The sequence below is a fragment of the Colias croceus genome, chromosome 19 (genome assembly GCF_905220415.1).
Source record: "Colias croceus chromosome 19, ilColCroc2.1".
Lineage (NCBI taxonomy): Eukaryota > Metazoa > Arthropoda > Insecta > Lepidoptera > Pieridae > Colias > Colias croceus.
This window is the reverse complement of record NC_059555.1, coordinates 4,610,894-4,637,993: the sequence shown is the minus strand read 5'-3', so window position 1 is coordinate 4,637,993 and position 27,100 is coordinate 4,610,894. Positions and strand designations below refer to the sequence as shown.

At 32.6% G+C, this 27,100-nt stretch overlaps 2 protein-coding genes across 2 annotated transcripts in view; one reads left to right on the top strand and one right to left on the bottom strand.

Annotated features, from left to right (window-relative positions):
* Window positions 1-13,163, top strand: part of LOC123700134 (glucose dehydrogenase [FAD, quinone]-like) — a 14,563-nt gene extending 1,400 nt beyond the window's left edge. Inside the window, exons 2-13 of the mRNA XM_045647266.1 lie at window positions 633-687; window positions 3,268-3,507; window positions 4,168-4,339; window positions 4,921-5,120; window positions 6,273-6,397; window positions 6,766-6,946; window positions 7,265-7,525; window positions 7,773-7,915; window positions 8,389-8,554; window positions 8,994-9,204; window positions 11,773-11,950; window positions 12,272-13,163. Of these exons, the coding sequence (XP_045503222.1) occupies window positions 658-687; window positions 3,268-3,507; window positions 4,168-4,339; window positions 4,921-5,120; window positions 6,273-6,397; window positions 6,766-6,946; window positions 7,265-7,525; window positions 7,773-7,915; window positions 8,389-8,554; window positions 8,994-9,204; window positions 11,773-11,950; window positions 12,272-12,392 (2,028 nt within the window). The 5' untranslated portion in view covers window positions 633-657 and the 3' untranslated portion in view covers window positions 12,393-13,163. The remainder of the gene's footprint in view (window positions 1-632; window positions 688-3,267; window positions 3,508-4,167; window positions 4,340-4,920; window positions 5,121-6,272; window positions 6,398-6,765; window positions 6,947-7,264; window positions 7,526-7,772; window positions 7,916-8,388; window positions 8,555-8,993; window positions 9,205-11,772; window positions 11,951-12,271) is intronic.
* Window positions 13,137-27,100, bottom strand: LOC123700133 (condensin complex subunit 3). Its single transcript, XM_045647265.1, has 28 exons — window positions 26,871-27,100; window positions 26,612-26,782; window positions 26,347-26,472; window positions 25,968-26,116; window positions 25,438-25,597; window positions 23,529-23,710; window positions 23,211-23,405; window positions 22,733-22,893; window positions 22,137-22,318; window positions 21,647-21,745; window positions 21,059-21,124; window positions 20,722-20,850; window positions 20,298-20,411; window positions 19,701-19,875; window positions 19,446-19,528; window positions 19,103-19,220; window positions 18,929-19,014; window positions 18,469-18,588; window positions 17,919-18,086; window positions 17,464-17,560; window positions 17,310-17,378; window positions 16,480-16,584; window positions 15,915-16,058; window positions 15,462-15,611; window positions 14,632-14,811; window positions 13,906-14,030; window positions 13,557-13,642; window positions 13,137-13,230 (listed from the first exon to the last, which is right to left on the bottom strand). Exons 1-28 carry the CDS (start codon window positions 27,018-27,020, stop codon window positions 13,167-13,169), a joined length of 3,654 nt encoding a protein of 1,217 aa, XP_045503221.1. The 5' UTR covers window positions 27,021-27,100; the 3' UTR covers window positions 13,137-13,166.

Below are 27,100 nucleotides of genomic sequence, written 5' to 3'. Positions count from 1 at the left end.
GTTTTGAGTTCTGAATAATACTTGGATGTGTTTCGGATGAACTTAACAAGAAAGCTTTCTTTGCGTCAAAAGCACATTTTAACAAGTAGCTCTAGGATGTTCTGTACTACATATACTGTGTACATATTTCTAAGGATTTGGAAAAAGAAATTGTGCTTTGAATGATATTATTAATTACCCACATATTTTAACATCCAGTTAAAAAAACATATTGTGCGATCTCAAATTGGCAGGCCAAAGAAAAATGCATAGTATGCACAATGCACATATAATGCGTGCGTTGGTAAAAATAGTTATTAATTTTTATTAAGTAGATGGTTACTTACATAAAAATACGATAATCTGTGAAAAATGTTACGTATGTAGAGCTTATTATAAAGTTCATAATTTACATAATAAATTAGCTTTGATTGTCTTGGCTTATGAACAATGTGGAAAATGAAATAGTTCTATCAATTACAATTTGTACTTTTAAGGAAATATATTATATTGTAATTAGTGTTCTATCATATTACAATAGATGTTATATAACAATGTATATGCTTCGTTTAAATATCGAAGTAGTTTATATACGCTATCTAATTCTAAGGTTATCAAGCCTGTATTAAATGGTGGTTAACTTTTTGTTTCAGTATAAAATACATTATAGAAACATAGATGTCAGCGACAATGATTAGAGCAGCGGAGGTAAGATTCTCTTTATAATTGAAAAATGTACATACTTCTTCTAATATATTAAGTAACTAGATAGTTAATCTCCTACGGCAGGAACAAATATCGGCTGATGATGATGATGATGATATTAGAAATTGTCTTATAAAATTAAAATAGTGAATTTAAGAGAACTTTCTCGTGTTTTGATGTAAGGGTTCGTCCTTTATCATAAACTAGCTGCTCCGCGCGGTTTCACCTCCGTGGCTCCACTCCTGTTGGTTGTAGCGTGATGATATATAGCCTTCCTCGATAGATGGGCTATCTAACACCGAAATAATTTTTCAAATCGAACCAGTACTTCCCGAGATTAGCGCGTTCAAACAAACAAACAAACTCTTCAGCTTTATAATATTAGTAAAGATTATGTAATAACATTTAACAAAGCTTTTAAATTGAGTATAAGTTAGATGTACTTAATTACGTCTATAAGAGTAAAACCACAACAATACGATTAGTTCAAACATTATTTTTTCTATTTAGTAAAAAAATCATCAAAACCATGGTCAATAAAAACGGGTGATAATCTATTTTGGTCGGACATACCCAGTTTTTACATCAAGATATCACTACATAATCTATAATTAAACCAGCAAAATGGGTTTTGATATACAAATTGCATGTACGTAGGTATAAAAAATAGTTTAGTACCTATGTAATTATGACCGTAATCAATTGATAGGTCAAAACAATAGGTTCCTAGTTCGAAGAAAAAAGAAATCACAACCACATTCCTCAAATACTTTTCATTGTTATTGTCACTGTAATTACAATCATATTAACTCATTGTATTAACTATAAATTGTTGCGTGCATTTTGCGTTTTTGTATATTTAACCAACTTGTATTTAAGACTAACTTTTTTGACAATTATCACTATAGACACATTAAATAAAATTCTCTATCGTAATATCATGTTTAAAAATTGTTATTATATATAATGTTTAAAAACTGTTATTATATAAGTTATTTGTTAGGAAGATTTATTTATCCAAACGCATTCATGAATCTATTTATCTATCTTATGGGGTGAAATGCTTTCTATTTATTATTTTTGTAATTTAATTCTAAGTAGTAGGTATCTACTCGTATCATCGAATAGATATAATAAATATAAATAATTATTTAAAATGAAGTGACTCGTGGTTATATATAAGTAATTAATGATTACAAGAATAATGATGCGTCTTGCTATAGCAAGTAGGTATAGGTATATAGTTTTATACAGAAAATTATATAATTGCTCTCTGTGAACTGTCTGTCAATTTAACGAGATTATAATACAAACTTGGCACATATTATTATTTGCTTAAAAATAATAATTTTAATAATATTATATAAGTAACTATATTATCTGCATGTATAGTGTTTTGAAGGGATTAAAATGTGTTGTATTTTATTTAGAGCTTTTCGTTACGTTGTTACCTAATTTTCATACTAAAAAATTTGTAGATATTTAAAACGATAATCGCATGAAGGTTCTTTTTTGGCCAAGCACATTATGAATCGTTATTGTAGTCTCTAATTTCAACGAATTAGACGTTTTGTCTGAAGATTTGAACTTTAAGTTTTTTATTGAAGTGGGAAATGAGATACTATTTGTGCGGCCCGTTTTTATACATTATTATGAAAATCGGTCACCTTGTATTTTACCTATACTCATAATGTAGGGAAAAAGATATAAAGCTTATAAATATAGACTATGACTAAGTCCGTGGGGTCTTCTGTTATTTTTTTTTATTGAGATTTAGAATATGACGATCCTCCTTCCTATAACATTGAAATACTAACTAAAACTCGAGGTTGATTATTATCATAGCAAGCAAGAACTTAAATATTTAAGTGGGACGAAGAATATATTTATTTGCATTAATGATAAAAGTTGTGCCCAATTTGTATAATAGGTATAAAATTTATGCGAAGTCAAAACTGCGGTGTTATAATTACAATTCCAAGGGGCGGTGAAAATGATAAATCCAGCTCTACATAAATTTAAACGGATTAATTGATTGTTGCTTAATTTAACTGTATCATTAGGTATATAACGTAGATAAAGATTTTATCTAAAGTTTATTATTCGATTGGCATCGGGGAAGTAAGTTGTCCCGTAGAGAATGAATAGTTGGCTCTATAATCATAAATTATGTCACCTAGCATTTTCCATTCCGAACTCCCTAAACACTTTCGCTTCCTTTGTCCAGTCTGTGCTTAGAGTCTGTGTTTGTGAATATTCAATTGAAATAACGTATTAAATTGCCAACGTTGCGTCTAGAATTTTTGTACTCAATCTTTATGAATGCAGGGCTATTTTTGGCAATTTATATAGCATTATATTTTGGACTATAATTTATAATGAAATGATCCCATTTTTTATTTGTAATCTTCAATAAATAAACTATACTTATGTCTTATCTACCTATATTACATATCAGTAAAAAAAAACTATTGTAGAGTCACGGAAAAGTTAAATATTTCACCTAATTGTATCTACTCATTTAAGAAGTAAAATTCAAATTGTATATTTGTTCAGTTAATTACACAGAACATAATTTTTCAGACATGTGCATGTCCGTTGCGAGAGATAGGGCCGTCAATGGCCGGTTCCTGCGGGAGTCAATTCTTGTTATTCATGAGTATTTTGGAGTCATTCGTCAATGGTCGATGCGATCTTGTGGATCCTTGCAACCGAGTGCCAGAGAAGGAGACGTTGCAGGACAGCTATGACTTCGTGGTGGTTGGCGGTGGTACCTCTGGATCGGTTGTGGCGGCTAGATTGTCGGAAAATCCACAATGGAAGGTTTGTACTGCTTGTATATATGCAATAGGTAAATGTTAATATTATGCAGTTGTTGTTGAGAGTTTAATTATTATACGATTGAGAAATGATTATAAGATTGCTGTAAATTACTGATGAATCTAGGTATCTAAGATCACGGATGCTTAGGGCATTTTCCGAGATAAAATTCACTATCTAGTAAGTAGGTATGTAATTGTTTTAACACTTATTGTGTCATGCTTTACTGGCATAGGTTAGTTAGACAGGTAGGTATGTATTGACTAAAAATAGCTATTAGACGCGGACAAAGCTAATTAATCATCCATAACAATTTAACGCGTGGATCCGTTAATTGTCATACCTACACAACGCTTGTAACATATCCAGAAGTATGAAGAAAATCTGCTTTTTAAGGAATATCTAGTTATTGTAAATAATTTATTCTTAAACATAGCAGTTGTTAACTACCAACTTTATATATTTTTGTTGTAAGAAATTCATCTAAAATTTCCAACTATTTACCATAATATGATGCATCTAGTAGATTCCTGTGCCATAAAAACGTGTAATATGTTATCTCGACTTATTATAGTTTAATTTGCTATAATGAATGATAACAGTACGTTTTTCTTTGGCCATTGATTCCAAATGCCATTTAATTTATAAAATCATGTTTTAAAGGTTTTGCTGATAGAAGCCGGTGGTGATGAACCCTCTCAATCGTCAGTGCCAGCGTGGGTCACAGCTTATTGGAGTCGAAATGATACTGATTGGAATTATTATACGGAACCGCAGGAAAAGGCTTGTCTATCTAATGGTGGGAGGTGCTCTTGGCATAGAGGGAAAATGTTAGGTAATTTTGGGATTTCATTGTTTACTATATTGAACATTTCAGCATTTAAAAATAACATACAGTTTACTTATAATCACGATTTATGATCATTGATAAATATACAACAATGTGCGTTACTTTAGTAAACAGATCACAAAAAATGTACCTTATAAAAAGTACGCTGTGCGGTTATACCACAACACGGAAAAAACCACGGGAAAAAGCAAATCATTCCATATTATATTTTTTTTTGTTACACAAGCTACATTAGCGCTAAGCAGTAAGCACTGTGGTAAGCACCTATCATAGATCATAGGTACCAACCTATCATCAAAAAAAAAACATCGAAAGCTTTCACGTTATAACATTATAACTATAAGAGCAGCGTAAACAACAACATGTTATGATTTTAAAAGAGCAACTAAGTATGGAGTTTCTTGCCGATTTTTCTCCGTAGAAACTGCTTTCCGAATCGCTGGTAAATTTTTCTGTATTTTGACGATTAAAAAGTGCTTCTAAACGAAGTCCAGTTGAATAAATAAATGTTTGAATTTGTATACTAATATAATGAATTTTGTTTTATTATTTATTCCATATTGTAGGAGGATGTTCAGTAGTCAACGGCATGATGTACATGCGTGGTCATGCAGCGGACTACGACGGTTGGGCGGTCAACGGCGCGACTGGTTGGTCGTGGTTTGAAGTGATGCCTTACTTCCTCAAGAGCGAAGATAATAAGGAAATAGGATCTGGAGTGTCCGGACAGTACCATAATACTGGCGGGCCACTACCCGTGCAAAGGGTAATTATCTGATTTTATTTCGCCCATATTCAATGTAATTTAGTAAATACTAGCTTCCGCCCGCGACTCCGTCGGCGCGGAAAAATTAAGATTTTTTTTTCTAAGTATTTTTCAGGGATAAAAAGTACTTATCCTATTTTATACCCAGGATCATAAGGTATAATTATTAAAGTTTCATCGAAATCGAACCGTTAGTTTTCACGTGATGCCTTCACATACAGACAGACACACAGGCAAAAAAATTTTAAATCACATATTTGGGTTTGGTATCGATCCAGTAACACTATTATACCTATTGTGCTATTTATATTTTCAATATTTTCAATGTACAGAATTGACCATTCTACAGATTTATTATATTATGAAATAGATAGAGGAACTTACGAATACCTACACCAGAACGATTGTAACATTTACATGTAGGTACCTACTTAATTTCAGAATATTTTGTTAAATGCATCAGATTTAACATCTCACATTATCTCATGCTCTACAAATGTAGAGCATTTAAAACTAATGTTTTCAAATAACAAATCTTCGTTTTGTAAAGTTTACTGTGGTTTAATTATGGAGAATAGTTAGTAAATATTTAGGAATATAGTTTAGGGGCAAGGATAGTATAGGCACAGTACCTATAGGGTATAGTTTTGTACTATGTAGTTATATGTAAACAAACAAAATTATTTTAAACAAGTTTTAAAATTCAATAACAATGTTAAAGGATTGTGAAAGCTTCGAGAAATTTGAACAAACCGGTCGTTCCAAAAACATCTAGAACTTGAATCCTCATTACTTTGGTGATAAAATACATTAATAAATGGTCATTGTCGTTTTTATGTGATCATAAATTTCACAGCACACTTTCAATATTTCCTATTGTTTGATATTCTTTATTTATAACCGTAAAACAGACAAAAAATTTGCTTCAGAGTAGTAACTACCTACCTAATATTTTATAGTTACGGTAACTAACAAATAAAATCTTTTTTCGTCTGCCCAATTGGAGCCAGTTGCAATTCTAGGGTAGAAAATGACCATTGTTTAGCAATTCAGAGATCTTCTACGAGGTATTATTATTTGTAAATACATGCATCGGATGTACATTATACATATTATAATTATTATGATTAATATCTATGTCTTTATTTGCAGTTCCGCTATGCTCCTCGCTTCGCTCACGATGTTGTATCGGCAGCTATTGAATTAGGCTATCCACCTACTAGCGATTTGAACGGGGAAACTACCACCGGTTTTACCATCGCACAAACCTTTAATGAGTAAGTATTTCTTAACAATCTTCAGACGAATTTTATATAGGTTTTTTTATGTGTTCAGAGTCCAGTCAGGATCATAACTACTTATATAGTGTTGTATGGCGTGAGCAACTTCTTTACCTAGATAAAATCGCATAACATAAAATTGGTATAGAACCACATAGAGAAAGAACCCTTAAAAAAGTCTAAATAAATATACGAAGGCTTTTAAACGTTAGGTACGTTTTAATAAGTGACTTGATTCCAATTCGAATGACAATGTTACTATAATGATAATGTTACTACACTTCTTAATTTTAATAAAAATGTATCCTAGGTTTTATCTTGAGCCATAAAGCATAAATAAAAAAAATATATTTGAATTATTGTAGCAATGGTACTAGATACAGTACGGCTCGCGCATACCTCCGACCAGCAGCATATCGGCAAAACCTTGATGTCATGCTAAATGCACTGGTGTCGAGGGTTACCATAGATCCCGGCACGAAGAGAGTCACAGGAGTGGAGTATGTTAAGAATGGGGAGACTAAAGTCATTGGTGTCACGAAAGAGGTAATTAATTAAATAAATACATTTCGTTTTGTCTTTGTGTGAGATCCTAAATATTTTTATAATCAAAAGTATAGGTAGGTATATTTATATAAATTAATTGTGCGTTTTGAGTTTTGACCAATTTCTAGCTGATATATTCCATTAGTCTACAAACGAGGCTAAGTTTTCATCTGAAATTTAATAAAAGCAACGCATTTATGAAATAAAAATCCATTCACCGTTTTCTCTGTTATTAGTACAGTATCATACAAACCCGCATGCAACCAACATAGGTCAATGTCGCATTACTTTCAACATTTCAACTCCATTTCTTTCTAGGTTATCTTATCAGCTGGCACCATGAATTCGCCACAAATACTCATGCTATCTGGCATAGGACCAAGGCAAACGTTAGACAAGTTTAACATACCAGTTATCGTGGACCTTCCTGGAGTTGGTCAGAATCTTCATAACCATGTTGGAGTAACGTTGGACTTTACTTTGACGAAGGAACCAGATGTTCCAGAACTGTCTTGGGAAAGTGCTATGGAATATATGTTGGAAAGAAAAGGACCGCTTTCAGGAACGGGTTTATCCCAGGTAAAATAATCTTGACTGTTGGATGTTAAAGACAAAAAGAGGGATAAATACCTACCGCAAACCACCCAACTTAGGACTTTCCTTTTTAGAAGGTTAGGTTAGATTTATTAAGTGGTACTGTTGTGGTCTTTTTATAGTCACACATGTGACTATAAAAAGACATTTTAGAGAATATTTATATAAAGATAGACATACGTTTAATTTTTTCAATTATCTTGAATTTATCATGTTTTTCGAATTTATTCAGCTAACGGGCATGATAAACTCCCGCCTCTCGTCAGCGGGCGGGCGCCATCCTGACATCCAGTACTTCTTCAGCGGCTACCACGCGTCCTGCGGCGACGGGAATGTTGCGAAACCGGATCAGATCGCCAGTAAGAGAAGGATATCGTAAGTGTAATTATGCTATGTGTACTATGATGCAGAAATATAAAATCATCAAGGATTTTTAATTATTTTAAGTAGATTGTAGATTTATGTTCAAAAACAGTTTAATAGACATAGGTTAGTCCGTTAGTGAATGATGATAGGAATATTGTAGGATGATTTGTGAAATGCGATTTTTGTCATGCTTATAAGTGCAAATATAGCGAATAAAAAAAATATATATAGATGAACGTAATAAAGTTTTGATTTAGTGTAGAAATCGTTCAGTGTTGTTAATCAATTTTTCAACAATTTAATGCTCAAAGACTGATATTTTTTACACAGATATGAAAATTATATGCAAAATTCAAACACGATAAAGTGGAAAATAGTCATTATATCAAATAATTTTTGTACCAATCAACCTTTATATACCTATAGATGAAATGGTTTGAATTCTACTATTTTATACTATGCCATAAATTTTTTAATTGCAGAATATCAGCAGTATCCCTACAACCACGCAGCCGAGGCTACCTCACGCTGCAGTCGGTGGACCCGGCTCAACCTCCTCTGATGCAACCGAATTATTTCTACAATGAACATGAGCTCAATGTACTCATAGAAGCTGCAAGAACGGCGTATCGACTGGCAAATACTACGGTATATTTGTTTTTTTTTTTTGTTAATTTTGTACTTAGATATTTTATTATATTTTGTTAATTACCGTAATTGAAGTTCAAAACAAAACTTTCTATCTCGGAAGTATTGCAAAAAATTCAATAATTATAATAAAAATATTGCACTCACCTGAGTAAAATTAGATGTCAAGTTTTCCCATTTATGATTTACTAGCTTTCCGCCCGCGGCTTCGTCCGCGTTATCTAAAACCTAATAAATTATATACTAAAACCTTCCTCGTGAATTCCTTCTTCTATCTATTAAAAATTACCTCCTCAAATTCCGTTGCGTAGTTTTAAGATTTAAGCTTACATATGGACAGAGAAAGAGACTTTGTTTTAAATACTGTGTAGTGATCTAAGATTTATCTATAGGTACAACAAAGAACGGTCACATATCTACATTTAAATCTTTCACTTAGATTCTTCGCGAGAAATACGGCATGCAACCAACCGAAGGCTACGGGAAGGAATGTCCTGGAGGCGGATTGAACCCCACAGACGATTTCTTCAGATGCTTGGCTCAACAACGCACCGCTCCAGAAAACCATCAAGTGGGCACTTGCAAGATGGGCTCTAATGACGATCCTATGGCTGTTGTTGATCCTTCGCTTAGTGTTTATGGTGTTGAAGGTAATATGGAAGAACTGTTAATGTAATTATATGATGTAAATAATTGCGATAGAGAAGATTTCTTAAATAGATATCGTTATTAGACTTGGTTTCGTTTCGGTTCTATAAAACGAAGAATTGTGAATTCTTAGATCTTTAGTCTTTACTATTTATATAAACTCAAACTCAAACATTCATTTATTCAATTAGACTACTATTTAGTAGCACTTTCGAATCGTCATTACATAAGTATTTTTAACATTTACCACCGATTCGGAAAGCAGTATCTATGGAGAAGAATCGGCAAGAAACTCCATAGTTGCTCTTTTAAAATCATATCAATATTACATAATATGTAACTTATATCTAACTTATACATAATATATCATAATATGCAAAGAACTGTCCTGTGGTTTTTACGCGACAACCCTCCATGGGTCTTTATCGTCCATATATTCCTGAATACTGTAGTACGCTCTCTGAACTAGTACATTTTTTATATAAGTTTTAAATTTAGAACTACTAAACTCTTTAATATTGAGAGGAATTCTATTGTATAAGCGTATACCTTGACCCATAAATGAATTTTTAACTTTAGCTAATCGGAAAAATGGCATTTCAATTCTATTCCTGTTCCTTGTGCCATAATCGTGTCTATCTCCTACTCTTGTGTGTAAGTCGGCGTTTTTGTGAACATGCAAAATATTATTAAATATATACTGTGATGGTACAGTAAGGATACCAGTATTCTTAAAATGATCTCTTAGTGAGTCCCGAGCACGTAAATTATATATAGAGCGAATGGCTCTTTTCTGTAAGATAAATATAGTTTCTATATCTGCAGCCTTGCCCCACAGTAGAATTCCATAGGACATAATGCTATGAAAGTAGCTGAAATAAACCAATCTAGCCGTATCTTCATCGGTGAGATGCCTTATTTTTCGGACTGCATATGCAGCTGAACTGAGCTTACCTGCAGCGGTGTTGACATGGGCTCCCCACTGTAGTTTCTCATCCAATGTTAACCCTAGAAATACAGTAGACTCAGTAGGATGTAATACCTGCCCGTTCAAGGTAATATCTCTGTTCAACTTTTTTACATTAGGAAGTAAAAATTCAACACAAGTGGTTTTTTTGGCATTTAATAATAAATTATTGGCAGTAAACCATTCAGATATGTGTAAAAGAGCACTGTTCACTTCGTCAACATTTGGGTCATGCCTATCCACATTAAAAATTAATGAGGTATCATCTGCAAACAGAACTATTTCACACCTATCCTGCAAATAATAGGGAAGATCATTGATATATACCAAGAACAAGAAGGGACCTAAAATGGACCCCTGTGGAACACCAATGTTAATTGACGCACCGCTAGAACGTTCTCCATTGACAACTACAGTCTGTATCCTATCATGCAGGTATGACGCTATGAGGTTCTGGGCTTTTCCTGTAATTCCATAGTGATTAAGTTTACGTAACAAAGTACAATGTTCAACGCAGTCAAATGCCTTGGAGAGGTCACAAAATATCCCCAGAGCATTTTTTGAGTTTTCCCATGCTTTATAAATATGTGTTAGAAGTGCAACTCCAGCATCTGTGGTTGAGCGCCCCTTTGTGAAACCAAACTGTTTGGTGTGCAGTAAATTATTAGATGCAAAATGACTACTCAATTGGTTTAATATTAACTTCTCGAATACCTTACTTAATGTTGGTAAAATAGAGATAGGTCTATAATTGTTACAGTCTTCTTGATCGCCCTTCTTAAATAGAGGTATAACTTTACTAAGCTTTAGTAAATTAGGAAATGTACCATAGTCACAACACTTATTAAATATGAAAGCTAAATTTTTCGCAATATTTTCTATTATATTATTAACTAAATTTACGGACATTCCCCAAAGATCACAAGTATTTTTTAGATTAAGCGTCTTAAAGGCAGTAACAATATCACTAGCAGTTACGTGTCGTAATTCAAATAATGTACTGCACCCCGCAACATGGTCCCTCAAAAAGGTTTCTGCAAGTGCTGAAGACGAATTTAAACTATTAGTAATAGTAGCAAGAATTCTTCAAAAGCAAGCGCAACATCAGCACTTTTGTCAATAACCCTGTCATTATTTACAAGTTTTATGGTATTACTTGATTTGCTTTTACCCATTTCACCATTAATAATAGACCAAACTGTTTTAACTTTATTATCAGAGTCGCGTATTTTTTCTTTGATATACAAACGCTTTGCAGTAAAACAAACTTTTTTAAAAATTTTCGAGTAATTTCTAACATAACTAAGAAAAGATGGGTCTTTATTATATTGCTTCATACCATATAATTCATAAAGAATGTTCCTGCACCTATGTACACTAGCTGTCGCCCATATAGTTTGATAAAATCGATCTCTATAATGTTGATTATTATCCAATATGTTTCGTGACTATGAGTGTAACACCCTCTTTAACATTGAAACGAATCGCGCCCACTATTAACAGATTCATAATTATTGTTCAGAAACTAACCAGAAATATAGAGGAATTTTTACTCACAATTCCTGTCAGTAGAATTACTAATTTTCCATTATTTTTTATCCAGGTCTGCGAGTAGTAGACGCATCTATAATGCCAACAGTGCCCTCAGCCAACACAGCCGCTCCCGCAATCATGATCGGGGAGCGAGCAGCAGAATTCGTTATCACAAGGCATCAGAGGTTCAAGAATAGATATGGCAATGATAATGTTACTAAAGGAGGAGCTATTAATAATGATGACAGGTGAGAGGACATTAGCTAATTGGCTTTCGATGATTAGTGAATCTTCACCATAGTAATGTCCATATTTGAACGGCAGTTAAAAATAGCATAGCATCCAAATAGTTTTTTTTACAGTTAGATTTTTTAAATTGACCTTATTTTAGAGGTTCTAACCGAAATCCAGCTGGTAAAAAATATAATGCATATTACCGGCCGCCATTTTGTCCAAAAATACTACATAATAAATGTGCAAAAAATGTTATTCTATCCCAAAAAAAAAAATAAAAATAAAAACTGAAATGAATTAAGCGCATACTAATTCAAGTTGTATTGAATCACCAGGTGGCGTAAGTGGGACGACAGACCGTGGTCGTGGAATAAGAATTGGCAAAACTCATACAAGCCGCAAGATTGGTACCGACACAATCGGGTTAATCACGCTAATCATCAAATTTCTAGATAAAATGCCGATTTATATGTAGAATAAACATAAGTATTTAATATTTAATTAATTGTGAAACTGATATGGAACCTATTATATTTATTAATTATATAAAGTTATTTAAATCATAAGTATGCCAATTAGATGATCATTATGATTAACACAAGAAAGGGGCATGACATGTATCGATTGTTTTTTTTTTGAGATTTAGTACAAAACTGTTATTAACATGTGGTCCAATGTTAACCCCACAAAATAAAATTTAAAGCGTTCAATAAAAAATTAAGTACAATTATTTGACTATTGGCACACCCCGGACACTCCATACAAAATTATCGTTTTGACAGTCACACTGTAGAGACTGCAAATGTGTCTGTTAACGCTTTATGGTTGGCACATTTGTGACTAGCGTAAAGAAATTCGCGTTTTTCATATGAAATACATATCCGTATACAGCACAATATCTAACCAGCGAAAAACGATAATCACAAATCCAAAATAATAAAATTAAGTCAATTTGATTAATGTTGTCAATCTTCGTGCGTTCCTTGCGGAAAAATGCGGGCCATTTATAGCGTGATCGTGCGGGGTGTGAGGTTAGTGTTTAATTTTGGCGGGAGGCGGAGTGTCCGTTCTGTAGCGTTTAGCTACTATTATGTATTCTGCGCTGTTGGGTTACTTTTACGGGAGAGTATTGAACCACAGTTATGTATAAGTAATTAAACGGTTACTTATAAGCTGTTATTAGAAATAAAAGAGGTATTATGAAAATAAAGATAATTTAATATGCTACAATTATTTCTTATTTGTACGTTTTCCTTTCCCTTTCGGAATTATTGGTTCTGGTTCAGAATCCGATCTGAAAAAATAAAATTATAATTATAAATAAAAAATATAATTATTAAGCAAATAAGCTGCATATTTCAGTTTCTGTAAAAAAAAAATTATAACTGATTGGGTGATTTATAATAAACTTCAATATGTTCTTTCATTTATGACTAGATGTGCCCTGAGGTTTTACCCGCATTTCTCAAAATTCTAAAGATCCGATTTGAAAAGAATTTTTCAAATCGGACCAGTAGTTCCCGAGATTAGCGATTCAAACAAATAAACAAACTCTTCAGCTTTATTAAATTATATAGTATGGATAGTAGGTTTTAGATTTAATTTTAATATAATATTTACCCTTCACTCGGTGTTTCTGGTATCGTAATGTTGGACTTGCTTACTCTTTTGCTATCATTCTCTGTTTCATTTAGTAAGGATTGTTGCTGAAATATGGAAAAATACATAAATTAATTAATAATTTATTATTTCAGAGGGCATTTGAAATTGTAACATAATCAAATTTTAATGTTGTGAAACTAACACATTTTATGTAAAATTGTATTTTTCTTATTGAACGTAGATACACTAACGAACAATCTTCTGAAGCACGAATTGGGACAGGAAAATAAAGATTATTAGATTAGGCTTATTTAAAAACACTGACATAATCATGAATAAATATACAAAAATATATTATTTTACTTACGAAATCATTATCATATACAATAGTATGTAATTCCGTTTCATCAGCTGAATCGTTCGCCATAAACTGTTCCGCCATGCTGCTGCGGGAGCCTGTCGACGAGCGAGTCGAACGGCGGGGCGCTGGCGCTGAGAAAAATAAATCATAATTTGATACTTAGTTTTATAGTATTCCAATGCTTTATAAAAAAGAAAAAAAAACTTGATTGTTATGGAATATATTTAAGAAATGAATATTATAAAACACTATTTTGTTGTACATTAAATTAATTAATTAAAACTTCTATAATTTGAAATTGAAAATAGAGATAATGCTTTAAACACAAAATTAAAAATATACCCAATTACATTAAAACCTGTTCAAGTTCACATTTTACGATTAAATATAGTCACAGAGAAACAAGCATGTTAACCAAATTTAATATAACTTCGGTCATATCACAGCTCCGAAAGTATTTTTCCTTCAAGCAAATGATATGGATGCAGAACTACAGAAGTTAAATTTGACGTTTAGTTTTTATAACATTCAAATGCTATTTGCATGCATGCATTAAATAAATTTGTCTTAAACACTCCCTTTGTTAATAGATCTCTATATATAAAACTGAATTCCTATATAATATTCCTTGAAGTACGAGAATGGTTCTTATGGAGAGAAAAAGTAAACATGTACCACGGGCGAAGCCGGGGCGGACTGCTAGTTTTGTATAAATATGTATGTCAACAATACCTTTCTCTTCCTTTTTCTTCTGACTGCCCTTTCCACTTCTCCCCGAACCAGGCGAGTCTGAGCTCGAACCTGACTTTCCGCCGCGCGTCTTGCGAACCGTTATATTGGATACATCGAGATCCGATACCGGTGACTTCTGCTCCTCTGGTACTTTTGATTTGCTTGCTGCTTTTGGTTTTGCTGTTTGAAAGATAATAAATTATTTTTACTTAAATTACATTTTATAGATTATGAAGCAGCATTACAAAGTTAAAATTTAGCTGAACTCGTTTTGATCAAACACTGTCATAAATTGTATTAAACAATTGAATTGATTTTATACGTAACTAGCCGCACCCCGCGGTTTCACCCGCGTGGTTCCGCTCCTGTTGGTCTTAGCGTGATGATATAATATAGCCTATAGCGTTCCTCGATAAATGGGCTATCTAACACCGAAATAATTTTTCAAATCGGAGCAGTAGTTCCTTAGATTAGCGCGTTCTAACAAACAAACAAACTCTTCATAATATTAGTATAGATTTATTTGTTAAATACCACAATAGGCCGGGAAATACTGTCACAAAATTTTTGGGTCGTATGGTAACAGGATGGCGGTTCTACAGGGGTACGCAATGACAAAAAGAAAAATGATGGATAGGTTACAATAATTACAAGTGGCATCCATAAATGCAACAGAAAATTACGATAATGATTGAGACATAAGATAATGTTCACTTTAAAACCGTTATTGTTGTTTAATAGTCAAAAATTCTCTTTCATAAAAGCCAATCGCAAAGTTATTAGAAAAATGACATAAAAATGTATCACCAACTATTGGTTGTATTATTTACCTCTGTCAACATCTTCTACTGATCGCTGTGACCGACTCCTCTTATTTCCTTTCTCTGTTTGTTTCTTTTCATTTGCCGTCTTGCTGTCCTTGTCTTTTTCTTTAGCATTTGTTTTTGTATGTTTAGTCATTGATAGCTTCTTTTTCCTACCTGTATAAATGATAATTTTTTTTTTTATGCAACATTCTTTCAAATAAAGGAAATATTAGGTTACAGCTTATGGTCGTGATCCTGGCGTGTTTTATTAATCATATTATAACGTAATAAATTGTAAAAATATCAAGACTTAAAATGTGTGAAAATCTTGACAACAAAATATTGTATCTAATTTTACAATCTAAAAAGTGAACAGACGAAGCAAATGATGCTATTTTTTTCGCCACAAAAAAAAAAAAAGAGAATCCGAGAACTTATTTTTTCATCAATCAATAAAACCATGTAATATTAATATACCTTTAGTAATTTTGGCTTTCTTCACCGGTGATACCCCACTGCTTTCCTCTGAAGCGCTATTCGAAGCTTCCTTGGTCGGTACAACAGAATCGTTATCTGATGATTGGGCTGATGTACGCGTTTCTTGAATTGGTTCCACTTGTACTAGGAATTAGGTATATTATAATTATAATAAACCGTTTATTTTTTATTATATATACTTAATAATATTATAAATGCGAAAGTAACTCTGTCTGTCTGTCTGTTACTCAATTACGCCCAATCTACTGAACTAATTTTCATGAAATTTGGTATGGAGATATTTTGATACCCGAGAAACGACATGGTTACTTTTCATCCCGGGAAAATGACGCAATCCCGGCAATCCCACGGGAACGGGAACTATGCGGGTTTTTCTTTGAATGCGCGGGCGAAGCCGCGGGCGGAAACCCAATAATATTATATCTTGATTTTACACAATATCAACCAAAACAACACCGAGCGCAGACTGGTAATTTTTTTTACTCAAAACAATAAACAAAATATACAATAAAAAAGGGAACATTAAATGCGAATAAAAAAATACCTTTTGATATTTGCGATGGTTCCGTCGGCGATGTTTCATCAATTTCCACTTCTTCCTCGACCGTTTCATTTATAACTACGTGCGTGCTGCGTGCTAATGGTTGAGCTGTAATTCGTATTCTCAACTGTTAATTATTTTTCTATTCTTTTGATGCCCACAGACTTATAGGAATGAGCATATTTAATACTATAATTATATACTACATAATTATTTAGCAAGTTCGAGGAATATACTAAACATCAATGTTCCAAGCTCCAACCATCTATAATAATTATCGAATAAGACTAATAACTTGGTGTTTTAGATGTAGTTTGGCTAACAACTAAATATATCATGAAACAATCTACAGGAACGTCATTCCGCTATACAACGTATTATGTGAACTATTAAGTAATAAATAAAAAACTCAGATAAGTAAATAAAAAAATGTGTGTGTGTCCTACACTACACCTACGTGTACACACGTAAGAAGTGAAACTTCTTTATGACCTTATTTTTCAAAAGATAATTTACTATATGCAACTTTACTGAAATACGTCGAATTACGCGTGGTAGGGATAAGAAAAAGATGGTGCGTAACGGAAAAATGTCACGCGTAACGAAAAAATGTTACACTAAATTTTTTTCAACCCCGATAAAGAAGTTTCATCATATAAAAATACAAATATAATCATATAAAAAATTAAAGAAACGCACTCAACGCCAATTTCTTGAAGGTGAAAATTGTCGTGCGAATACTGCTGTTTGACGAGTAACCTTGAAAGTAAATTGTTAATACAATTTTTTTTTGTAAATTATTAGATTTAGAAAAAAAAATTAATAGAACTTACGTAAGGAAGATGTTGTGCGTCCTAGTATACCTAATGTGTCTTCACCAGCCATTGTTCCTTCAGTAACACCTAATTCAAAAAAAGAAGAAATCGTTACAAATGTAAACAGAACGAACATATACTGTGTACCTATGATAAAATATACATTTCTTACCAGTATTAGACATTTTATTAAGACTCGCCCTTTCCATCGCTTCTAACGCGCCGAGATACCGCGTCAAGTTTCGACACGATTGTTTGTCGGGCAGTTTCTGAAATGTAAAAAGTGAATACATTATATAAATAAAGTGTAGGTACTTTATTTAGTAGTACACTCTATTTAAGAGAATAATAAGTTTGTTATGTTCCTAGAAATTTTTGGAAAAACGTGATAAAAATTATGGAAAACCGCAGTCAAAACATATCATTAGTACTGTTTAAAATTGATGTTTTTATGGTTTCTACATGTCGAAGAATCAAAAGTTCATGTTGAAACGACATGATACATACTTGGCCATCGTGGTGGATTATGGCCTATATCCTCTTTCATAGAACAAGCCCTGCACTGGGAACCTAATGGGCTGATGGTGATGATAAATTTAATTAAATTTGCGTCCAATTGAAACTTACCGTACATAAATGGCGCAACATAGTGGCCAAGTCAGAAGCCACATTTTCTTCTCTAGGCGGTGAGAGTAGAGCTAACATTCGACACGCCAACCCCACTTCGGGGGCCGTCGGGTGACGAACTAAGTAACTACATAGCACCATTGCCATTGCACCTTGACTATCTATGAACTGTAATATAGGAATAATTGAGTAAAACTTGGTTGGGTACTTGGATAAAGGAGCAATAGAATGCAGTGACTAGAAGTGATTTTTCCTGTGTAAGTAAAAATGATCTTAAAAATAATGTATTTTTATTAATTGAAAATTTATTTGACTTTCCTAAGCCAACTTACATTAAAGAACTAATTAATATCCGTGAAAATTTTTAAAGTTCGTATGTTTGGTTAAACATGTAATTCTATTCTTACTTGCTATCAACAAAACGTCTTAACCGTTAATTAGAAACTACAATGTCAATGACATACACGTATTTAGTATCCGAGTTCAACAAAAAGCCGAGTTCGGCAATTATATAAAACATAACTAATAATATATAAATATATACACTTACCTCATGGTTAACTCTAGTGAGTGATACTATAAACCTGACCACAGCCTCTTGGTCGATCTCAGCGATTGGAGAACTAGATGGCGCGTTTGCCAGCGCTCGTAATGTTGGCAATGTTGCTTTCTGATACATAAACAAGTTAATTATGGTTAATGATATAGAAAAAATATAAAAAAAAAAAACATATTTAAAACTAATATTGTAATATATGGTACAAATTCAATGTAACCATGTTTCATTGCAAATAAATAGTTTGATTTGATTTGATTTGAAATGTGTAATGTGTATGATAACTATGTGTACCCAAAAATTTCATTATTAGATACGAGCCAAGAACATTTTTCAATGAGAAAAAAACGATGACTGTATGATCGGATTTCTTTTTTTAAACAATAATGGCATTCATATGATATCTTGTAACAACATAAAGATGTATATTAAAAGTTAAATAAATGTAACGAACCTGAATTTGTTCCTGTGCTCCATCCACGCTTATGGGGAATGTTTGGAAAAATACGCCTATAATTTGGCGTAACATATCTTCGTCCACTAAAATAAGTTATTAACGAATTTAAATATTATGTCACATTTTTATTTATACAAAAATAAATTTTCTTTATACATAAATATACTTTACCTGTGGCAGGATTGAACCAGAGTAACATCAAACGGCTGAGAATTGCAGGTGATTCCAGATGGCCCAAATATAGTAATCTACAAATGCCTTCCACAATAATAAGCCGATATGTAGCACACTGCAAAAAAAAATAAGAAATATTCAGGCCGAACATGGAGTTACTATTAATTTAGAAGTCGCTTAAAAACTGTACTGGGATCGTACACAATAACCATAGCTGGCTATTTCGTTAATAATATGAATTTGCCAGTCAGTTCAATTCACGGCGTAAACTATCTGGAAATAAGAGGTCATAATACGCTCTGAGCGGCTGAGAATAATTAATATAATTTAGAATACTTACAGCACTTTCCATTATTTTTAAAAGCAACTCAATAACAGTGCTATGGTTAGGCGATAATGATAATGCTGATTCAGACAATGTACCTGCAACAAATGGTTATAAATTAATAACATAAATAAAAGAAATAAGGAATTGTTTATATATCAAACACTTTGAATAGAAAGCTAATAAAAAGCTCATAACGCGTAGTGAAGTCAAAAATACACAAATACAAATTTTAATGATTTTATTTTTCTACTATAATACAAAACTCACCATCTTCCTCAGTAGCATCTACCGATTGCATTGTATTGCGTTTCTTCTTGCTAACTTTAGTATCGTTTTGCGTGACGTCATCATCCTCGAACACTCTCGCGCCGTGCACGCACAGTAAGTCTATGATACAACGCAACACTGTTGACACTGTTGGTTCGTTTGTTGTGTCTATTAGCTGAAAGGTTGGATGTTGAAAAGATATAAAAAACTTGGTTGATTGTTTATAAATCTTTTTTACGTCTGCAAATTTAAACTATGGATATCATAAAAAAAAAGCACGCAACTCTATTTTCAACAAATTATTTTCTCTAAAAAAAGATTTCAAGTAATAGAATTCTATCTTCTTCATATATTTATGAAAGTTTTCATGCTGATAAACATAGTAATCCATACTAATATTATAAATGGAAAAGTAACTCTGTCTGTCTGTCTGTCTGTTACTCAATCACGCCTAAACTACTGAACCAATTTCCATGAAATTTGGTATGGAGATATTTTGATACCCGAGAAAGGACATAGGCTACCTTTTATTGCGAAATATGTAGGACCACGGACGAAGCCGGAGCGGACCACTAGTGTTAAATAATTATTACTTACGTTAGCAAAAAAGAAAGCTTTGTGCTCTCTTGCAAACTCTTTGTCAAGCATTCCAAACAGCGCTACCGTTTCCAGGGCGTTATCCAAAATTTCAGCATTTTGGAATATTTCTTCCTGGAAAAAAATAGCGTTATCATAATGAATAAGTTACTATTGTATTGCAATATTTATTGTATACATTTGTATACGAACACAGATTAAAAATTAAAATAAAACTTATAAAGTGTAATGGAGTCTTGACACAAAAAACCCTTTTTCCACAATAAAATTATTGAACTTCTTAATATAAAAATTAGTAAAGTTTTCGCTCATTCATTACGGTCCATTACCACATTACCATTATAATATATAGATGTACTAGATATACTACTTAAAAAAAGTGTAAAACAGATGTTTGAAAGTGGTACATACAAAACTAACTTACCTCCAATTCAGTGAACATCATTTGTAACATAGGCGTAACAGACTTCAACTGCGGCGTATCTAATGCACTGTTTAGTATTGTTAAGCACTTGTTCAATGTTGCTGTGTCTGTCGCTTTTTCTTTTATCGTCTGGAAATAATTATTAGAACATTTATTATATTAGTTTAATTTAGTAATAGTTTTGAATATTATATAAATGTCATGATATTGAAAAACACTATAACAACTACACTACTAGAGTTCGTGAGATGTAAAATTTGGCATAAAATAAAATACATATTATAATAATATATTGGCTTATTATTAAATAATAATGTCTACAAAAATAAATACTTACAGGTATAGGCGGTTGCGGCGTGGCATCAGTGTTTAAATCTTCCAATTTCTTTTGAATATCAGCAACCTGAGTACATACAAAAACATCATTAAATCTACACTAATATTATAAAGAGGAAAACTTTGTTTGTTTGTGTTTGTAATGAATAGGCTCATAAACAACTGGACCGATTTTGATGAAATTTGGCACATGCAATATTTAGACCCTGAGAAAGAACATAGGCTACCTTTTATTGCGAAATATGTTCCACGGGCGAAGCCGGGGCGGACCGCTAGTCCATACTAATATTATTAATGCGAAAGTAACTCTGTCTGTCTGTTTGTTACTCAATCACGCCTTAACTACTGAACCAATTTGCATGAAATTTGGTATAGAGATATTTTGATAACCGAGAAAGGACTAGGCTACTTTTTACCGCGCGACATAGGATAGGTTTTATCCCGGAAATCCCACGGGAACGGGAACTATGCGGGTTTTTCTTTGACCGCGCGGGCGAAGCCGCGGGCGGAAAGCTAGTACTTAATAAAATTAAAATAGTTACCTGAAGAAATATTAAGTTTTGTTTCTTATAAGTAGTATTATACTTACTTTGACTTTACATTCAGCAGCGAGTGCATAGTTTTCATCCCTCACAGCTTCCTCTTGAGCTTCTATGGCAACATTTAGCGACACCCGAAGTCTCGCTCTCTGGAATAAATTGATTAAGGCATTATTATTTTTTTTTACTAGTGACATTAAATAATATGCCAACACATACTTATTATAGACACAAATATCACAACATTATGTTTTTTCACAAATTTCATCCGTCAGAATAAATTTCACGTTCCCATTACACACCTTAAGTTTAACCTCGACATGTTGTACTTTCTGAGGTAACACAAAATAAAACCCTATATACCAAACAATAAAGTCCACTTTCCCATAACTCAATTTCAGCTTAACTTCAGTTGTGTCTTAACAGGCGGCGTTGCGAACGATTCTACATCGGAAGGATGTGGAAGTGTGTAGTTATTTTAATTGAGACAGAATTCAACTCTATACCTATGAAAATAGAGACCACTATCGCCCAACCCACCTTAAGTTTAACCTCAGCGCTGTCCACAGGCGGCGGTGCAACCGTCTCAACTTCGGGCGGATCTCTCAAGGCGGATATCACTTGACACACAACCACCATACGTTGCGTTACATCCGATACGACCAGTTCTAGGGCTGATACGAACGCACGGATTACGTCTGCGTCTAGCGGCCCATATTCACCTATGAAATTTGGTTAAAATTAAAAAATAATAAAATTACCACTTTAGAATCTAGTTAATAGTGCTATAGTTATAAAACTGTGTTTTTAACATAGCTCGTTTTAAAATGTTAGTTAAATATTTTTAAACTAGCTTTCCGCCCGCGGTTTCGTATTCAAAGAAAAACCCGCATAGTGCCCGTTTTCGTGGGATTTCCGGGACATATACCTATACCCTATCCTGCGTTAATCCAAGTTACCCTCTATAAGTGTGCTAAATTTCATTGTAATCGGTTCAGTAGTATTTGCGTGAAAGAGTAACAAACATACACACACACACATCCATCCTCACAAACTTTCGTATTTATAATATTAGTAGGATTCTCAAAGAAATAGAACATAAAACATAAACTTTTTATATAATTCAAAATACTTACCAGTAAGAGTATCAGTGATGAGTGTTTGTAGTGCAGTACGGCCAGTGGGGTCAGTTGCATCATATACCTTCAGCATACTGGCCAGTTCATGAAGCACATATTGACGAGTACTGAACCCCACAGGGTCCTCGCTTTCTGAAGGACATGGTGATTCCACAATACTGAAAATAGGTTTTTAAATTTAAATTTATGGAGCTTAAAATAAGAAAGAATAATATTAAAAGAATTTCAACATAATATAATGTTCGGTGGTTTCTATCCATTTCAAGATATATAACATTATATTATTATGCCATAACAAGTTAATAGATAAAAAGACTTGTTTGATTGACATTGAATAATTATAATAATTTTACAGTGACATAATATAATAAAATCAGAGGAAAGTCAAAACTGTACATTATATATCACCAATTTTTATAACAAATAGCAAATTATAATTTCTTTCATATATAAAGAAAATACTCTCAAAACTTACGCTCTAATATATCCAGTCAAAACTACCAAATCAGGTAGCACTATCTCTAATGTTTCGTCATCTTCAATCTTTTGCAGATGTTCGGCAAGATGGCGCCAATACCACGCCGTTTCTTTATTCAACTTCTCAGCTGGTACCAATCTTAGCGATTTTTCTGTAGGCAACCACTCTAATAGCTCGGATATTGACAGACGCCTGTAATTTTTTATTGTTTTTTATTAAAAACAACAAATTAAAATTAGAGTAGAAAATTTATTAAGGAAGATATTTCTGTGTAAACAATACTCATAATTTAATTTGTATGATATTAAATCTTACTTAAACAGTGATTCCAACAATTTGCCAGCAATATATTGAGAGTCCTTTGCATCATGCGCATTATCTAATCTTATAGCTTTCAAAAGGTGCACAATATTGCCCTCAAAAGTACTTAACCAGCCAGGTATCAATATCTCTTCAACTACCCTCTTTACGCGCGGACTACGTTCGGTAAGTCCGACCTGTAATAAATAAAGTAAACTAACAGAAGTGTATGACAATAATTAACAATAATAATTTATGCGTTGATATTCGGCTCTTTTTGATACAATGAGGGAAAAGGATAGATACAGTATAATAATCACCTTTGAAATCTATTAAAGAAATATTCAGCTAAACAAAAACAAAGTTCCATCTATAATTTTTACTAAATCGTGGATATTTTCTTAAATAAATAAGAAGTAAATGATGCAAATGTCATATTAATAGTAGAGTGCCGTAAGGCATAAAAATGGTCAAACCTCGGAACCCAGGGCCAGTCAATGAATCTGTATATCAAGTATGAGACTGCATTATTAAAACCTCAAATAAAAAAGTTAAAAAAAAAAATTTGACCGATCTCGATTTACAACAATTTACTGAAAAATGAGAGGCGGAAGGGGGAAAAAGTGTTTATAGTGAAAAATTTAATTTTATTTGTAATAAATTATATGTGCAGATTAACTTCAATGTAAATTTATTAGATTATCGTAAAAAATAAGTTACAAAAAAAATTATCATTAACTAAACACATTGTTACATCATTGTACATTGTTGTCGTCGTCGTCGATCTCGTTGATATAGATTGTAGGTTGTTTTTAATTCTGCGAGTGAAAATTGGCAATCATCATTTTCTTCAATATATTTGAAAATCTGCTCCATTGCTGCATCTACTTGCATTGTTACTGGATGAATTTTTTTCTCCCTCTGAGTCTGTTTTAGCGTTGTTTTTAAACGCATGCAACAATCCGCGTGATATTTAGCCTATTTAGTTCCCTGAGCTACTAAAATATCTAACACGCCTACAATTCTTTTATAAATATTGCGACAATATTCACTTTTGTCTTCACATATCAAACTTATATTTTTATATGCATATATGCATAATATAAATGAAAAACAAATACTTACAATTTATGCCACTATTTTCAAAGTTTTTAAAACTCAGTAATGTTCAGTAATTATTATTAACATTAATTTTTAATAAACAAAAATCTTAATATATATTATAAAGGCGAAAGTTTGTAAGTATGGATGTATGGATGTTTGTTACTCTTTCACGTAAAAACTACTGAACCGATTACAATGAAATTTAGCACACATATAGAGGGTAACTTGGATTAGCACATAGGATAGTTTTTATCCCGGAAATCCCACGGAAACGGGAACTATGCGGGTTTTCCTTTGCAAACGCGGGCGAAGCCGCGGGCGGAAATCTAGTCTGAAATAAATATTTTTCGGAACGAAAACAACAGCTACGTATTAAGTCTAGCAAGTTACAACGTGTACTATCCTGTGAGGGCCCGCCATGAACAATACCGAACAGCTGCTGTTATCCCCTCTATTCTCCAACCCGACCTTCATCAGTATATCTGCGGTCCCTACAGATCCAAGATCAAGTTTTCAAGTTTGTAATAGTAATTGTTCTTTTTAAAATATGACTTTTGACTAATATAAATCAATGAAAACTCCAAAAAATTAATAATTGTTTATAATAATTTTTAAAAAATTGAGAGCGCCAAAAAATTTTTTTTTAACATTTTTCTATATACTATTAAAAACATATTTTCAAGGTTTATATTAAGATTCATTGACTGGCCCTGGATTCCGAGGTATAAACCTTACGGCGCTCCACTATAACCGTATCTTCAGAAAAAATATAATTACTCACAAAAAAAAATTCCGTAAAAATATGTCAAATTAAACTTACCTTCAAAGTGAGCAATCTCTGTTTAACTCTAAGCTGAGTGACATTTATAGCGGATATGTAAAGGAAAGCGGCTCGACGCACTGCGTCATCAACATCACATAGCCTTTCCAATACAAACGGCACATTGCGAGTACATTTAGCTATCGACATTACTATCGCCCTAGAATGAAAAGCATTGAATTTATACTATTCAATAATTTATTTATATATAACATGTAGACGACAAGCTATCAATTGCAATGGTAATGTTAACTTATAGCTTTGTAAATGGAGTAATGTCTCAATGTCTTAATAAGCAATTATATTTTAAGAATGCAATGAATATGATATCATTCATAAACTGTATTGTTATTTGTCTTACATAAAATCTTTATCGTTCTAATGCTCATTATGCTTTTTAAAACAAGCAATGATTAATCAAAAATGTGTTTAAAATGTGTTAAAGCCTTTTCAAGCGATGCACTAATTACCACTGAAGTGATGCTAAAAATCCAATGAATTGCATTTAAAACATAAAAATACGAAGTTACCTTCGAACAGATGAACTAGGATCACAGCTCATATGAAACCGATATGCCCGTGTCACCTCATCATCTGGCTCCATGGGGTTTTGTAATCGCTGCAGGGCCAGTGCAGCTCGACATCGTACTGCACCTCGCGTGTCTTGAAGCCGTTGCATCTAAACACATAAAGATACATTTACATATATTATTTGACTCCGACAACAGACTCTTTAATCAAACAGACTAAAACTTAGCTAAACTGAGTATTGTTACTATATTAATAAAAAATAATAAACAGAATATTTAATAATCAAGATTGAAACTTATATTCTTCAGATATACCCACTCAAGTCATCTTATCTACTACAAATTATGCCTCTATTATTTAAATCATCACCAAACTTACCTGAGATGCTAACAACTTATCACACAGATCATCATCAAGAGACGCATCATCACCGAGTGCAGCAAGCACAGCAGCCAGCAGCTGGCTCGCTCTGTATCTCACGGATTGTCCTGACACACATTGACACTGAAATATTTTATACACAATTTTATTACATCGTCAAGCAAGTACACATGTACTAAAATGTCACTTATTTCTTTATTTACAAATATATTCATATAGCTTTTACCAGTATTACATTTCTAGATACACAGGTGATACTTACATCAAATATGATATCAAATATAAACATGAGAAATTCTTCTTCGTCATCAAGGGAAGTACAAAATGTAGCAACAAATTGTACAACACGATCAACGTTTGCACTCGTGTCTCCAAATGTAAACAAATAATGCAATGCATTCTTAAAGCTTTCACGAAAATAATCTTGATCTATCTATAAAAACAACAGGGAAATAATTTAAACAAATATTAAAGAAGCTTGTAAAATATAAGTAAATAAAACAATAGTACATTTAATTTACCTTTTTATAAAGTTTTATCAACTCTTTCACGTATTTTTTATGTTGCACAACATTGTATTGGACATTTTGAAATATTTTAAAAATAACTGGATTATTTCGTGGGTTTGGTTTATCCACTTTTTGTGGAACCTCTACTTCAACGTGAGGCATTTTAAAATCAAATTTATCTTACAGAGACTACAACAGGGATCAGTTTTTTTAAGTATAAACACAAAACAACCCGGAATACA